At 43.9% G+C, this 16,290-nt stretch overlaps 6 protein-coding genes across 6 annotated transcripts; 2 read left to right on the top strand and 4 right to left on the bottom strand.

Annotated features, from left to right (window-relative positions):
* Positions 1-9: 9 nt before the first annotated feature.
* BDB00DRAFT_293394 (Alpha/Beta hydrolase protein) lies at positions 10-2,008 on the bottom strand. Its single transcript, XM_053116817.1, has 4 exons — positions 1,785-2,008; positions 1,204-1,660; positions 665-1,066; positions 10-572 (listed from the first exon to the last, which is right to left on the bottom strand). The coding sequence occupies exons 1-4, from the start codon at positions 1,793-1,795 to the stop codon at positions 102-104; spliced, it is 1,341 nt and encodes a 446-aa protein (XP_052981113.1). The 5' UTR covers positions 1,796-2,008; the 3' UTR covers positions 10-101.
* Positions 2,009-2,556: 548 nt separating this feature from the next.
* Positions 2,557-3,696, top strand: BDB00DRAFT_786945 (uncharacterized protein; the record flags this gene model as incomplete). Its single annotated transcript, XM_053120655.1, has 1 exon — positions 2,557-3,696. The coding sequence occupies one exon, from the start codon at positions 2,557-2,559 to the stop codon at positions 3,694-3,696; it is 1,140 nt and encodes a 379-aa protein (XP_052981112.1).
* A 249-nt stretch (positions 3,697-3,945) lies between these two features.
* BDB00DRAFT_882690 (uncharacterized protein) lies at positions 3,946-6,677 on the bottom strand (the record flags this gene model as incomplete). The annotated part of the gene is made up of 5 exons (XM_053128171.1): positions 3,946-4,539; positions 4,606-5,355; positions 5,454-5,555; positions 5,624-6,136; positions 6,237-6,677. 5 exons carry the CDS (start codon positions 6,675-6,677, stop codon positions 3,946-3,948), a joined length of 2,400 nt encoding a protein of 799 aa, XP_052981111.1.
* A 922-nt stretch (positions 6,678-7,599) lies between these two features.
* BDB00DRAFT_817290 (cytoplasmic protein) lies at positions 7,600-9,655 on the top strand. Its single transcript, XM_053123060.1, has 5 exons — positions 7,600-7,895; positions 7,968-8,115; positions 8,285-8,406; positions 8,474-9,053; positions 9,144-9,655. The coding sequence occupies exons 2-5, from the start codon at positions 7,971-7,973 to the stop codon at positions 9,365-9,367; spliced, it is 1,071 nt and encodes a 356-aa protein (XP_052981110.1). The 5' UTR covers positions 7,600-7,895; positions 7,968-7,970; the 3' UTR covers positions 9,368-9,655.
* A 2-nt stretch (positions 9,656-9,657) lies between these two features.
* BDB00DRAFT_973935 (uncharacterized protein) lies at positions 9,658-11,113 on the bottom strand. Its single transcript, XM_053129892.1, has 6 exons — positions 10,937-11,113; positions 10,519-10,825; positions 10,280-10,402; positions 10,169-10,199; positions 9,876-10,071; positions 9,658-9,803 (listed from the first exon to the last, which is right to left on the bottom strand). Exons 1-6 carry the CDS (start codon positions 11,075-11,077, stop codon positions 9,735-9,737), a joined length of 867 nt encoding a protein of 288 aa, XP_052981109.1. The 5' UTR covers positions 11,078-11,113; the 3' UTR covers positions 9,658-9,734.
* Positions 11,114-12,009: 896 nt separating this feature from the next.
* BDB00DRAFT_292994 (uncharacterized protein) lies at positions 12,010-16,252 on the bottom strand. Its single transcript, XM_053116816.1, has 15 exons — positions 15,868-16,252; positions 15,613-15,669; positions 15,431-15,529; positions 15,276-15,348; positions 15,009-15,179; positions 14,806-14,909; positions 14,471-14,698; positions 13,890-14,384; positions 13,662-13,804; positions 13,299-13,566; positions 13,082-13,210; positions 12,869-13,018; positions 12,646-12,777; positions 12,399-12,563; positions 12,010-12,286 (listed from the first exon to the last, which is right to left on the bottom strand). The coding sequence occupies exons 1-15, from the start codon at positions 16,012-16,014 to the stop codon at positions 12,113-12,115; spliced, it is 2,535 nt and encodes an 844-aa protein (XP_052981108.1). The 5' UTR covers positions 16,015-16,252; the 3' UTR covers positions 12,010-12,112.
* Between the last annotated feature and the right edge of the window lie 38 nt (positions 16,253-16,290).

Raw genomic sequence — 16,290 nt, 5'->3', positions numbered from 1 at the left:
AAACTTACTACTACCCCGCACGAAAGTATAACAACTATTATCTAACAATCCAAACAGCAAAGAAGAAAGGACAATTCGCTCTTTCAAGTTTTATATATTGTCTAGTCCTGATTTCCAAGCTTCCTTGCACTTGTGCTAAGCTCGTCATCATCACTAATAATTCTACTGCTGCTACTCGTACTGTTGCTGTAGTCGAATACTTTGGCATCGAGTGGAGGAATAGGACGAGGGGTGACAGTGCTATTGGCTGGGCTATTGAAATGTTGCAACAGTTTTAAAATATCAGGAAACACAATATCTTCGATCTTTTCTGCCCATAAAAAGTCAAGATGCTCCCATCGTTTGATCGCCTTTACGTAGGCAAGTGGTGACGGCAGGTCAGCAGAGAGCACGTCAAACTGAACTAGAGAATCAGAGCCGCCATAGAATATGGCGATAGGAGTAGTAATCTGTTTGGTAGTGAATCGTGGAGGAAGATGGTCTGCAACAGCGTTGGAAGTGTGATAAGGAAGGCGGCTTGGTAGCTCATCATACATCTGGAATCGGCCTGTACGGATGATTTGGAACCAGTGCTACATACACGAGACAGTTAACACACACAAAACGCAGCCTTGCGGAAGTGCACAAAAATAGGAAAGAGAGAGAGAGAGAGAGAGGCATTTACCACGAGCGACTTGACACTTGTCAGACTATAAAGATGTTGATAGCTAACCAGCTTTTGATCGGCAGTCATGTTTCGTCCAGTCCATCCGAAAAGGAACCCGACGCTGGCGTCAATCACTTTAACAAACATGGGCGGAGATATAATGCGTTGCCAGAACAATGCAAGTTTTAGCGGCGTTTTCCTGCCAAACAAGAGGTAAATGACAGAAGGCGTTGCCTTGACGAATGCGTCAATCAGCGGGTGATGAAGCCCCTTGGGCGTAGTAGCAGGCGCCATGGCAATAAACAGGTTAATTTTGCGGTTCAGAGCCGGGTTGATGGAAAGACCCGCAAACGCTTGGGCAGTGCCTTGCGAGAATCCAATGTACGTCAAGTTGGGAGCACCTGTATGATCTAGGATATACTGTGGTAGTACATCATCGACATGTCATTATTAGCTCACGTGAGAGGAGGAAGCACCTACTGTACCACCAAAACAACAAGCAGCTGCCTTCCTCTTGGACGCACATTCTCGCTGATACTAAAGAGACCAAGACTTACATCCACTACGTTAGGAAGATCGTATATAGCGTATTCGTTTAGAGAAAACTCCCAAAACTCGTGGTACCGTGGATTACGCCACAGATGGTTCTGGCTGTACTTATTTCCACGTGCGTTTCCTAGCCATACGTCATAGCCCTTTTCTGCCAACAACAGTGGCAAGTTTCGGTGCTCGTCTACATTGCACACCCACACTTCGGACGACATCAGGAAGCCATGATAGAGCAAGACAACGGGCTTGTAGGTTGCATTGTCGGGTACGGGTGGGAATTGCTTGTCGAAATTATCGAGATTGTCTATCACATGAATTTTCGATGTCGTGTCCGACGATTGTTTTGACGGTTTCAACGTCCGTTGCTTTGTTGTTGTTTGCTGCTTTACTGCTGGTATCCGATGTACACATAAAAGATAATCGTCCTTTGTTCGAACCACGTGCTGTTCAAAGTCATATTTTTGCCTATACACAGCGTGAGCAATTCAAGACTGAAGTGTGTGTGTGTGTGTATACTGGAAAAAAAGGCTCGAGAAGCTTGACGTTGGGGGTTTAAGGGAAGCTTTTCCCGTCTCGGTCATACACTTACCAAATTCGCATCAAATGGTCGAAAGATTCAGCTTTCTCTAATGGACTGACATGAGGGTGGTCATCATTCTTGGAAAGCCATGGGAATACGCTTATTTGTATATAAAAGGTATAGTTTGAGGTGATTAGCAACAACAACCAAAAGCTTGAACATTGTATGTTCTGAAAAATGTTAAATGGGGAATCATTGGAACTAACGTTGCAATAAAGGCATCGATACCTTGAATTACAAAGCTGGGAAGAATAGTAACGATTACGCGCACAAGACTTTCAAAAGCAAAGAACAGGACAGTGAGGATAAGCCTAAATGAAGACAAAGAGAATTGTTCGTGTCAGAGTGCCTGCAGTAGTAGTAGTAGTAGTAGTAGTAGTAGTAGTAGTAGCATGCAGCGAAAAGACGGACCACGGTGGACATACCCTTGGTAGTCACGAAACGACAGTCGATCAAGGATAGGTATCGAAAGCATGTTACCAAATGTAGAGAAGGTTAAAAGGAAGAAAGACGAAAGAGAAGGAGGGAGGAGGTGTACTAACAAGTGATTATCGATCGGACAATAGAAAAAAGACGCTGTTGCATGGATTTTTTTGGTCGTCGGGTCGACGATCCAAGCGTTGGTGCGTCTCTCGGGGCGCTTGCATTAGCTGCTTTTGTATTTTTGTTCATTCGTGGTTATACCCTTCCTAGCACTCTAATTTTTCGCACATAACCTTCTCCTTCTTTTTTCTCTCTCTCCCTCCTCTTCCTACAGCCTTTTTCCCTCTCTCTGTCTCTCATGCATATATTTTGGATCCCTGACAAAAAACCCAGCAACACAAAAGTACCACCGCTGCCACCAGAGCTGATATCGACCATACTCGATCACACACCGCGATCTGATTTAACACAGCTCGCCCAAGTGTCCAAATCATGGTACGCCGAGGCCATGCCACGACTCTATCGCCATCTCTATGTTTCCACACCGCACCACTGGGATTGTCTCGTCCGTACCATGGCGAATCCCGACTTCACCATGGGCCAATACGTCCAATCGCTCGTTCTCCGGCCGTCACCGAAACTTGCTCCGTCTTCTCGATTCAGTAAGGTGTGGAAGCAGCACGGCGCACCACCCGGCTACGTTCGAGTAGAAGCTATTGATTTCAATCGTACTGGCTTGGAACATATCGACGACAATTACCCAGAACTCGACACGACTCAAAAAGAGGCAGAGTGGCTGGGCAGTAGCGTATCGCCTAAAGATATAGCCGTCGTTCTTGGCCGGTGCGCATCTTCGATTGCCTATATCGACGTGGGCGGTTGTGAACGACTCGGTGATCAAGTTTTAGAATATTGCAGCAAAAACGGACCACCATCATCATCATCATCTTCTTCTTCTATAACACAACTCAAGGGATTATGGGTACCCTTGGTGCGTGGTATCACGCCGGCGGGCCTATCTCACCTGGCCACCAAGGTCAATCCACATTTACGCCACGTGGATCTCTCGTTTTCTTTGAAAATCACGGACGATGCGCTGATTAATGCCGTGGAATGCTGGCCCAACCTTACACACCTACGCCTCAACTCGCTGTATCATATTACGGACGCCAGCATCGTTGCTATTGCACAATCCTGCCCAAACCTCCAGCTGTTATATCTCGTCCGATGTTGGCACGTTACCAACGACGCACTTGCGGTGATTGCACAAAAATGCCCTGAACTGGTCTATGTCTCGGTGGCCTTTCTCAATAGGACAACCGAGGAAGGCGTCGGACAGCTTATCAAGCAGCTCCCAAAGTTAAGATGGATCGACATTACCGGATGCGGGATCAACTCTTTGTTCAAGCCAATGTTTATTGGATCTTGGACAAAGGCTAGACAGGAACGCGGGTGGGATACAATCGAATTTAATGATTCAACAGTTGCTCTACTCTAAAGGATAATACTGCATTTTTTCCCTACTACATCTACAACAGCAAAATGTCTCTCTTGATTCTATTAACTACATACTGCATAAGATAGAAAGAGGCAACATGGTATTAGTGGGTGGGTTGTCGAAGGATAGATGCAAAAGAAACAACAGTTGTGTACAGTATATATAGATTATGTGTAGTGAAATGGATTGTATGTGTAGAAATAGAACTTGTATGTATAAAACTTGCGTTTGAGTACACCTCCTATTTTTTTACAATCCAACGCGCAACAAAACTTGCTTGTTCTTCTTTCCCTTCTTTTTCTTGGCCATCGTCTGCTCATCTGGAGCTTCGGCTGGAGATTCTGCTTCAGAGGGTCGTTCTCCTCCCCAAGCGTTCAACCGCGGATTGGAAGCGTTGCGACGCATGCTGACCAGGGGTTGTCGCTTGGATACGGTTGGCAAGGATGGGAAATGGTTTTTCGGGGTCGCTGCTGCTGCTGCTGCTTTGCTGGACGATCCCCCCAGAGATGGGAAGCTCTCACCCTTCTTGGCAGCAGCCGAGCTAGTCGAACGGCCGCCGGCCCATGCAGTGCGTGGGCCAGTGATGTTTGGTGTCGGGAATAAAGCCGGTGCGGGTGAGCTAGGTCGTGAGGTGTGTGGAGATGACCGTGGTGATACGCCACTTGATGCGCCACTTGCGGCTGATGCTACTCTGTCCCACACACCGGCCTTGGACTTGCCTGTCGAACGGGTACCACCAGCTCGGGTGTTGCGCGACTTGATAACGAGCACACGCGAGGACGTACCGTGACCAGCAGGTGCTGCTGCTATTGAAGGCGAATCCAAGACTGGAAAATTCTCCATCTAATAAATGCCATATACACATGAGCTATCATTCTACAGAAAGTGCCATTTTTAACAACAACTTACCGCTGTGTGTTTGTTGCGCCAGGCACGCACGACCTCCCATTTTTTCTCCTGGTTATCCATCAAATCCTCTACACCCTTGAAGATCTTGCCCGCATGTTCCGCGTTGGAATCGCACAAATCAACCACTGAGCTGACATAGGTATCCACATCTATATTTGAGTTTCGGTAAGCGGTGGTCAGTGCGCGGAATCGATCGAGTTTGTCATGGCTTTTGAACATATCAAAGACACGCTCCATAAATGCTGCATGACGAGAAACAATTTCGGGCGGTGCTGCTGCTGCTGCTGCCGCTGAAGAAGTCGAAGATGAAGAAGATTGTTGTTGTTGGGTGTTGTTGGAGGTAGAACTTTGACCTAAAGTAGGCCAGTTGTCAGACAGTGCGCCAAAACCTGCTGGCTTTTTAAATGTCGATTTTTGTTGTCGTTTGCTGCCACTACTATTGCTTGTAGTGTTACTACTTGATCGTGTTTGTTGTTGATGTTGTTGTGGCTGAGAACTTGTGTGAGGCTGACCGCTGATACCAGGGAAATCGGCGTCATTCAAAACATTGTCACGCGATGAAGGTTGGGCTCTTGTTGGTTGTGGTGTCTCTAAATCCTCATCTCCACGTGGTCTATTTCTTCTATTTCGTTCGTTGTGTTGATGGCCTCTTGAGCTTGAGCTTCCATAATCAAAACCGACATCCACCCGACGTGCTTCAACTTGCTTGGAGCGAGGAAGACGGTTCATGGATGCACCATGTTCCTCAACCTAATTTTTAACCCAATCCAAAAAAAAACGCACCCATCAGTTGCCGTTCCCATGGGAACCAAGCGCAATTTCTCCTTCTCCATAACCCTGTGTCGTACCTCGTGCGCCTTCAGATCAATATCCGTATCAAAAACTACAAACTTGCGATCCAAACATTCTCGATAGACACACAGAAAGTGTTCCTTCTTGAAATGTTTTTCCTAATAACCGAAGAATTTGGTTTAGTTATAGTCCACTACTACACCATAGAGCTCTCGTTAACCCTTACCAAGGCATCATAGTCATCATAGTATTCATGACGAATACCTTGACGAACACAGATATGGCACTGTTCGTGCTTATCGCGACAATGTTCATAGAGTTCGTCGTCACCGTAGAAGCTCACACGACAGAAATGACACTCGGGATGGCCCTTAAAACCTGTATCATCGTTGGGGTTAAAGGACTTGTCGCCGTACTTGCAATGCTTCTGATAATGTGTATAAGTATACAGGGTATGTTCATGAGCAAAGATCTTTTTGTGTCGAGTGCACAAGTCGCACAAGAATCGGTCATGGGCCTTCTTGACGTGCCGTTTCAACTCGCCCCATCCACCATCGCAGGCTACATCACAATCTGGATCAGGGCAGTTGTACTGCAACAGCAACTTTGTGTCCTGCTGAATCTGCTTGTCCTCGAAACGAAGGCCAAGTTTCTTGTCCACAAGAGGAGCATCCTTATCGCTGTAACTTTCAAATGGCTTTTCGGAATCTTTGGTAAGGATCACAGTCGTTTGTTCGGACTACAATGATATATCAATCAAATATATTTGTTTAAAGTTTAACAAGTCTATCAATATACACACACACATAAGAAAAGCACTATTATACAAACGCCCATACCTTACACAAAGCACAGTTTTTCGTCTTGTATAAAGCTCGTAATCGAAGTGCGCAAAGGTGGCAAGTACGGTGATCGCAGTTACCAACGGCATAGGTGACAATGGGTTCGGTACAAATGAAGCACAGATCGCCACTGGCTTCAGACGACGCGTCGTCACTATCATCGTCATTGTCACTAGCAACAGAATCCTTTTCCTTTTCCTTTAAAGAAGCAGAGGCTGGCTCTGATTCCTTTTTGCCCTTTGCTTTGTTCGCCGGCTTGCGGTTATGGTGCTGCTTTTTAGCAGGAGCCTTGCTGCCGCTTTGTGAAGGTTGACGATCCTGGCCATCGCCTAGCTGTTGCTGTTGTTGAGGTCGACGACGATGTTGTTTAGGACGATTGTTCTTTTGTTTACCGTCCTTTTGATCGTTATTGTTGTTGTCCTTCTTGTCAGCGTCCATTTTGAATGTATCAGACGGGGTGTGAGACAAAGAAGAATGTTCTATATATCTGAAGGGTTTTGAAAAAATATATACTTGATATCAAAATTGTTGTTGAGTTACTCCGCAAATAATGAAAGGGTTGGTCAGCAAAACCATGTTGGATTCCCTTTTGTATACGTACTGTGTAGAAGAAGTGGCGAGCGGATAACAAAAGGATGTATGAAAAATCTAGTGAAAGCAGGCAAACGTCCCTGCAACAGACTGGTATTTATAATCCTCAAAGATTTACCCGCTGTTGCTGCTGCGGTATCTTTAGCATGTTTGCGCAGCCCTTACGAATCTGTATTACTGCTTTTGTGCCTGGAGTTGCGTCTGTTTATGGAGCACAGCAGCACTACCAAGGCCTTTTTTTAGAGCTATCATAATTGTCTGAACATGCTACGAGGTACTCTTCTCAAACATTTCTTTAATAGTAGGTAGATCATCATCTTCATTATGTCCATAGATAGCTTATTACTCTATAAACACACAAGTAGCGAATATGTGCACTGATGCCAGCTACTAGGAACCGAGGTTTTATACGTAGCAAGCGGAACATGGTAAGGAGGAAGGAGTCCTGTTACAATTATTGTTGCTGTACATCATCCATCTAAGGCCCAGAGTAGGATAGCAGAGATTATAAATGTGTTATAGAAGGTTATCTCAATCATAAATAACATCTTTGTTTTTGTTTTGATCGACAAGATCAACTACTGCCGTTCCATCTGATAGTAGCAAGGTGATTGATTGTCTCATGAAAGTCTCTGACGCAAACAAGAAGGGTCGGTCCCGTTGATCGGAGTCGTCACGTAGTGCGAACTTTCATAAACTTTTTTTTTTGTGACGGTGCAACACGTTGGAGAGGGGGGGAAAAAGATTCGCGTCGTTTCAAGAAGCTTTTCTCACTTGACAAACTCGTTGACATTTTTTTTTCACCTCTTCTCGTCCATCTCTTCCTTGAGCGACCTGTCACATTCTCTCTCTCTCTCTCTCTCTCACTCTCACACACGTCCTTTTTCTACGCGTCTCTCTCCTCCACTAGTTCCGTGTTCCTCTTTGTAGCCTTATATACACACCACTCTTTTATTCCTCTCTCTCTTCCTTTTCAACATACACATAGTGTAATTTCGTAAAGTCACTATCGTCTACCACTGCTTTCTCAATTCCGACCTTACTACTAACATCTACTGAATTACTGTAAGTAAATTAAACTGGAGAGATTATTAAGAAAAACACGAAAACAATGGTTCTCAATTATAAATCAAACAGATCATGTCTCAACCTTCTAACGGAAGCATCGAACATATTGATGATCACACAATTGAAAACGTTGATAACGAAATTCAACAAGACGATGGCCAGCTCACTTTACGTGCTTTAGTATCGACCAAAGAAGCTGGCGTTATCATTGGCAAAGGTAAACACTAAACTCACCCAAAACCAAACGATTACAGGAACAGAGCATATGAGAGAGTGTATGGGTGTGAGGAAGAAAGAGAGAAAGGGATAGTGGTAGAAGAGGGATATATGAGGGATACATGAACTTGATGGCCTGGTTGATAATTTCTAACAATAACAAAAAATAGCTGGCAAAAATGTGGCGGAGCTGAGAGACTCCACCGGCGTCAAGGCTGGTGTTTCCAAAGTGATCCAAGGAGTCCATGACCGTGTCCTGACCGTCAGCGGCTCACTTGAAGGTGTTGCCAAGGTAAATTTGCGGACTGGTTAAAAAACGTGCTATTGCTATAATCGTAACTAAAACCCTCATTTGACAGGCCTATTCTTTAATCGCCCAAACACTTCTCGACAACCCCATTTCGCCCGCCACTCCCCCTACCTCTCCCATCTCCCCGTCGTCCAGCAACAATGGCAGCGGCGGCGTGATGGCCACAATCCGTCTTTTGATCTCGCACAACTTGATGGGCACCGTTATCGGCCGTCAGGGTGCAAAGATCAAGCATATTCAAGACACCTCTGGTGTGCGCATGATTGCCTCTAAAACGTTGCTTCCCCAGAGCACGGAACGTGTTGTTGAAGTCCGTGGTACTGTGGAGGGTGTCAACTTGGCTATCTTGGAGATTGGTCAGTGTCTCATTGATGACAAGGAGCGTGCCTATGGCACCATCTTGTACAACCCCACCAAGGTCGACACTGCTCAGCAACAGCAACAGCAGCAGCAACAACCTCAATCCCGTCGTACTTCCATCACACGCACCGGCAATGGTACCGACTTTTCCGATTACCAGCAGCCCCGTCGCACCTCCATCTCTTCGCAGCAACAAAACTTTTTGAACAACCCTAACGTCCGCACCCAACACATCTCCATCCCTAGCGACATGGTCGGCTGTATCATTGGTATGTGTATTCAATAACGCTGTAGTGGGTATGTAGGAGTGAGAGAAGGCAAGAAGGGAGGACTCACGCAGAAACGTATTGGAATTCTAGGCAAGGGTGGCGCAAAGATTTCGGAAATCCGCCGACTTTCTGGATCCCGGATCTCCATCGCTAAATTGCCGCATGACGAGAGTGGAGAAAGAATGTTCAGCATCACCGGTCCCAGTGAAGCAAACGAGCGTGCCCTGTACTTATTGTACGGTCAGCTTGAAAACGAAAAGGAGCGCCGTCTCAGAGGAGCCTTGCAAGAAGATGCCATCCTTGAAGAAGAGTAAATCAACAAAAGTATCGCACACACACACACCACACATAGCACATACTAGCTCTAACCCTACTGTACTTGTTCTTTTACACACACCTTTTAAAAAAAACACAAACCCTCTTCTTAACCTCTTTCTATCTACTTGTCGTGTTGTTGTATATCTTTGCCACCCTTTTTCTCTTCTATTATTCTCTCTATCTTGTCGTTTTCCCCCTCTTTTTTTCTGGATTTCATTTTCCACAACAACAAAAAAAAAGTTCTCCATTTCCAATGTTTCTAAAAGTATTACTATTACTTGATATGCTTGTTTTTATAAATGCTGTGAGTTGTTATTGTCTAATAGGAATGATGATGCTTTTTGTAAAGTTAATGCAAATGGTTTATATGTCGTCGCTATCACAAGATCCTCGTACTGGCAAGCATGAGATATATCGGCAGTATGGACAAAACTGTACGGATTCAGAGAAAGATTACCTGGGTTAGCATTTCTTCCAGAAGACATACACACAAAGTGGAATTACCTCGTCTGGTTCATCTGCTGCGTAGAATCGTCTTGACATGATGATAAATAAGCATAGTAAGGTTCCAAAGGCAATCGTGCGTGTAATCCATAGACAGAACATGCTCCGTCGACTTTTTCGTGGCAACGGTGGTACTACAACTATTCCCAACAATAATCCAGCGATAAAACCACCAATATCAGAGTAGTTATCGGCCCTATACAAAATATAATGCAAACAATTAGAGTTAATAAAACAATAGAGTGGTCCTAGCAGACAGTAATACTGCCGTTGCTATGTAGATGCTATGTTACCCTGGCAATAGTCCCAGCGTAAAGCATAAGGCTAATATAAAAGCCTTTAATTAGATTTCTGATAGAATAAGCAGGATAACGCATGTGAGAAGATGAAAGCTTATATTTTACCTGTCAAAACAATAACTTTGGCAAGATGTCGCACAGGTTGTATCAGCTGCTGCCACGATAATATGAGATCAACGAACAAACATGCTGCCATACCGAGAATGGCGCTACTGCATCCCGTTGACTCTATAAACAGTTTAGTATGAAGAGATAGGTTGTATTCTCTTGCAGGTACAACTATGCATGATGGTTCATCATAATAGTGATAAAGGTGAGGTTTTTTTTTTACTATTTAAACTTACGTGATGTTATAGGACCAAAGTTTGCACCAAACAAGTTCCCGAACACTCCAGAGACAAAGAAAACAAGAGTCAACTTTAAGCTGTTGATAAGACGTTCCAGACGTACACCGATCACTGCATGGCCAATCATATTGCACCCAAGTTGGATGAGACCAGAGTTGACAAAGAGCGGGGTAATGAAACGGAAACCCTGATCAGGTATCGTGTCGATCAAAAACCCACCCATGCCACATACATCTTGCAGCGAACAGGTTGAGCGTACAGTGACTCTGCGGTTCGATAATGCAAATGCTGGATTGATTAAACTCTTCAGATCTTCCTCGGGCTCGTTATCATCATCTTTGCTTCCGGCAAAGCCGTCCTGTGCTGCTCCGTAGGGTTTGCTAAAGCATACATAGCGTTCGTCTGGTGGCATGACTGTGGTGTTTTTCATACAAGGGATGTAGCGAGCACCAGACTGTATCATTGTTTGTGTCGAAGGTCCCAGCATTGGATTGAATGGATCAAACTCGAAAAACTCGCCAGACAGTTCACGATTCATGATGAATTCACCCGACATGATGGCTAGCGAGAAAAGAACAATGATGTATGTAAAGACGACAGGCCATTGGCGTTTTCGTGGAACGGGGGCAAGACGGGTGCTGAAAAATATCGTATACCAGTCTCCCGCATTTCTGTCATAGTCTTGTCCTGTTCCTCCTCTTCGCTGCTGTTTTTGTTGTTCTTCGTCGTCGTCGTCGTCATATCCATCTGATGTGGTGCTTATGACTTTGGTCGCACGATCCCAGTAAGCTGCATGTGGAGGTTCGCTTGCTGACGGGTGGCGCCATGAAAGACGAGAAGATGTATGGATGGCAGGGTTGGTTTGGCAGCACGATGACGATGGTGGAAAGTCCACAATAGAGCTGCTGTTAGGAACGCTGGTTTTGACGGGGTCAGAGGTTTTGCCATAGTATAGGAAAGAGGGTCGATGATGTGGATCCGGGTAGGTTTTTGTCTTTTCAGTGTCAGGGTTGCTGGTTTTGAGCATCACGAAAAGAAGGAAAAAGAAGAAAAAAGCAGGAAAACTTAAGGTGGGAGTAAGATGAAGGGGTGGTGGAAGGTGACGGGATTCTCATAATAAATCCCCCTTTTACACACAAGGAGTGCATAAAAGTCACTCGTAATATATACACATGTCGCGGCTAATAGAACTACTACATGGCACCAATCCGTAGCAGCAGCAGCAGCAGCAGCAGCAGTGAATTTTCAGTATCCAAGGATGTGTGCATGCTGCAGCTAGATAGGTCTTGGGATTATCATCATTGTCACCAGATACTTCGTACTAACGTATGTATAGTGACAAGAAAACGTACTATATTGCTGTATATATCTATAAGGATACGATGAAGGAATTAAGGGTAATGAACATAGAAAAAAAATAACGGAAACAAACAATAGGGGGTGGGGGAAAGGACACAAAGAATTTACAGCGATGATAATTCATAATAAGCTAGAAAAAGAAGGATTGTATATACACGAAGATAAAAGAGAGAGAGAATGTGAAGAAGGGACGGAAGGAGAGGGGATGATCTTTTTTTTTAAGGATAGAAAATTAAAAATAAAACTGCTTGACGTCGTTGACACCAAACGATTCGCCGCAAGAAGGACATCGTCGTTGTCTGGTTTCGATGCGAGCATCCAGACAGTTTTTACAGAACGTATGCATGCAACGCATAATTACGTGCGACTTTAGTGTTTGTCCACAGGAACCGCAATATAGCAGTTGCTATTACGAAAATAAGAGTTAGTCACTTATCATCACCCCATAAGCCAATTAGACTACCTGCTTTTCTCCACACCACCTCTCACCCATCATCTCCCACCAGAAAAATACTTACTCTATATTCCTCTTGTTGTTCACGAAGCTGGATTTCAGCTGGCCTCTCCACCCTGGTTGCTGCTTCAAGTTTCCGCCGCAATAACTCACTGTTCTCTTCTAATCGCAGACGCTCGTGTGCTCCTTGTTCTATCAGACGTATCTTTTCCTTGATCGACTTTTCAAACTGGGAAAAAAAAGCGTATTTATAGTGTTAGAACCACATTCGCCTAACCGAATGATTAGCAAAAACAACGTTGGGTTCATACCTCAACAGCCTTTTCCTTGGCAAGATTCGTCTTTTCTTTGAGGTCTTTTAATGTTTCATCAAGTTCGTCTCCTTTCGACTGATAAGTCTCCAATGCCGCGTTGCTTGCTGTCAATTCACGTTCCAAAGTGGTCTATTTTATACGCATTGCATACTTTAGTCACTCATCTTGTCCACCAGCTTTGTCACTTTTTACATAGTCTGGATATATAAGGTTGACTTACCAGCTGACTGTTCATATTCTTTTCACGCTCGTTTAACTCCTTAATATAAGCAAGTTCCTTGTCGATCTGTTTTTTAAGAGCAACGGCGACCATGCCATTTGAATCCTTGGCCTTGTTCAGATTCGTAAAAGCTTGATTATATCTAGAGCGCTGTTGATACGTGTTAGATATACTCATTTTAGAACCAATCCAGAAATCAATATTACTACATACCTCTGATCGCAGCCTTATGATCTCTTCCTCAACATCCACCAAGTCTTTAATTTTCGCCATATTCTGCTCGTCAAACATAGTGCTGCCTTTAAATGCATCTGCGACCACACTCGCTGACTCACTCTCACCCTATTAAATAAATCGGTTCATTTCGTCAGCATACACTCTGTACTAAGCATCTTTTGCCTAACTTTTGCTTTTCCGCCTTTACCCTTACCAGTTCCAATGATTTTAAAGTCTTTTGTGTTTCACTGATTTTGGCTTCTGTGGATTCGAGCGTCGACTCCAGTATCTTCAACACCGCGTTTTCGTCCGAATTCATAACATCAAAACCGTATTTCTTTTGAAACTCTTGTACTTTGTTCTCCACGTTTTGAATCTCTAGCATCTTCTCAATTTCCTTGTCCAAGTTTTGTTGTTGATCGGCGGCATCGTCTTGTCCTGCAAGCTGAGCCCGTAATTCGTCGATTGTGCTTTCTAAAGAACTGCGTTTTTTTTCCAAACAATAAAAAGGGTGTAAGTATGTCGATCAACTAAGTGTTAGTGGTCGCAAATCTGTTAATATCAGTGTTCCTGTTACCTTAATTCCCTTTGAGCCGGTTCGATGGTGATATCACCTTCGTTAATCGACATGGCCATCTCATAGAACGCACGGTTGCCGGTCAATGCTGCACATTTTTTACGCAATTGCAATAGTTGGTTCTCCATAATAGATCCCCGTTCCTAGAAGAACCATGTCAGCATAATCATAGTAACAAAATTATACACCCTTCTTTTTACATGCTATAAAACAAGGCTTTTTTCTTACCCGTCGTGTATCTGCAATCAGCTGTAACTCCGGTAACGACGCTCTTCCACCGCTTTCACGTGTCGACTTGTACTCATCCACCACAACCTGTAACGCATCACGTTGGCCACGCACATCATTCAATTCTCGGTCTAATTCACGCAGCTGCTTCTGCAGTTTTTTGATATGATGTAGCTGATCCGCATCATGTTCTTGAATAAACGGCCGTCGTTCAATTTGGAGACGATCGCGTTCTTGTCGCAGTTCTCGGCATATTTTCAACAAACGATCGCTTTTTTGACGAAAATACGCAACGGATTCTTGCGATTGGTAGATGTGTGGCAACTTTCCGATGCGTGCTTCTGGTAAGATGATCAGATCAATCTCGGCTTGCGCAATCCTTTGCTTCAAAGTTATCCGTTCTTCTTTGATAGCTTCGATTTCTTGCAGTTGCCGATCCAGCATACGCTGGATTTGAGTGAGCGAGTTTTCTTGTTGCTGCTCTGCAGCAAAGTTCTAATAAAGAATGGCCCTGAATGAGTTTGATAGTGCCCAAATTATAGACGCTCCCTTCCCTTTTTTTATTTTCATGCAAAATTTACCTCGTCAGTTGTTGCTCTTCCGGAGGATCCGCTAGATGATTGCTGTTGCTGATTGCTACTACCACCTATATCCAGGCATTGTTCTTGCCAATTACCGCCTGATTCGGCGTTCTTTGGCGCCAGCCGATTTTCGGCATTCACTAGCTCAAGACGTGTATCGCGCACAATAGCATCAACCACTTCCAATTTCCGCGTTAAAAGCTGTAACTCTTCGGTCAAAACAAGATACTAACCTCATATAACTTTTGTTAATTTCCTTGTTGTTACATAATATTCTTTTATGGGCAAGTGACCAATCCACATTTTTTCTTAAAAAAAAAGAAAGCCAAGTGTACCTTCATGGTGTGTAACTCGAGGTTATCCTTAGCTTTATTAATTGATTTTTCACCAGATTGCCAACGAGAAAGCGCGTCTTGATATTCGTCTTGCAGCGAGGAGTCTACAGGGTGATTTATGATTCCATGTCAGCAAGAACAAAGAAAAAACCATATTAGACTTTTCCAGTAAGTTCCTAACATGATTCTTTGTCATAATATACCTAACAATGGCTTGATTTTTTCAGCAAGTCTTTCTCGTTTATATTTGAATGATTGTGCAGACCGCGTTACTTCACACGCTGTCACCTTGGAAGCTGCTTTCATTGCAGTAGCCATAGCAGGAGCATCGTCAGCAATCGAATCTAATATGCTTTGATACCGGCTATTTTCATCTAGAGTTATTGTACATAGAGGGAAAATAAGCTTTTATTCTTCGTTTCTTGGTCACACGCCTAAATTATTTCTCTCTCTATCCTCCTTTTACTTACCACGCTGGTGCATCGCTGCTTTTAATGATTCGGCATGTTCTTCTGAAACAAGATCACTAAGTGCTTTTCGTAGCTATGACAATTTGGACCGTTTAGAACCTCTCATAGTTTTCTTTATCTTCAGCTTTACGTAGTTTATTGAAATATTCCGTTACCTGCTGAAAATGAGAATCCCACACACTCAAAGAAGCTTCGTCTGCTTGTTGTCGCTTTTCTGCAGATATTTTGCGCTTTTTATATCTTTTTCCAAAGCGCTACGAATAGTAAGAATAACAAGTTCGCTTTTTGCTCTTTCACAGTGTATAAGAAAATTACGATGGTTAATGAACAAGCATACCATATATTCTTTCCACTGCCTAAAGATCGCGTCCCGCCGAAATTCCTCAAACGGTTCCTATATTTTTTGATTCAATAATTTCAAGGTTAATTATAAGTAGCTTTTGTTATATATACACAGTAATTGTTATTGTACGTCGATGAACGAACATGTAGGGTATAGAAAAAGAATTATTTTCTTTATTGCTGTTACGTTAACAACAACAATGCAGGCTGATAGAGATAATAGTAGTAAGAGAAAAGCAATAAAACTCACCATGAGAGGATCGGCAGCATCTTCTTCAGAGGAAGCAAGGTCTTCGTCAATGGATCGCGCTGGAGACGACGACGAAGATGACGCTATGAACCGCTTTTTGGGGGGACGAGGGGCAGAGCTTGGTTCCTCAGACTCTCTAGTTGCCATCTCACACAAGATTACAACGTTGCAAAATTTATAGTAGACAAAGACGCTCGGATATGTGCCAAAAGTTTCAAACGTTGGAAGGTGGAAAAAGGGGGGGGGTGTGGGAGGGTTTGGTGATGGAGGTGGTAAGCCGGTTTAAAGTTGTAAAGTCGAAAAATGAGCCAAAGTGTTGTTCACCGGCAGCGGGCTCAAACTCAACGTCACATTAGTCACGTGCTTAAATAAGTGTGTGTGTGGGTGCTGTTCGGCTGGTGCTGGTTGTAGGTGTGTGAGAAG

This window comes from Zychaea mexicana (genome assembly GCF_025766255.1).
Source record: "Zychaea mexicana strain RSA 1403 chromosome Unknown BDB00scaffold_25, whole genome shotgun sequence".
Classification (NCBI taxonomy): domain Eukaryota; kingdom Fungi; phylum Mucoromycota; class Mucoromycetes; order Mucorales; family Lichtheimiaceae; genus Zychaea; species Zychaea mexicana.
This window is presented reverse-complemented; position numbering and strand designations above follow the sequence as displayed.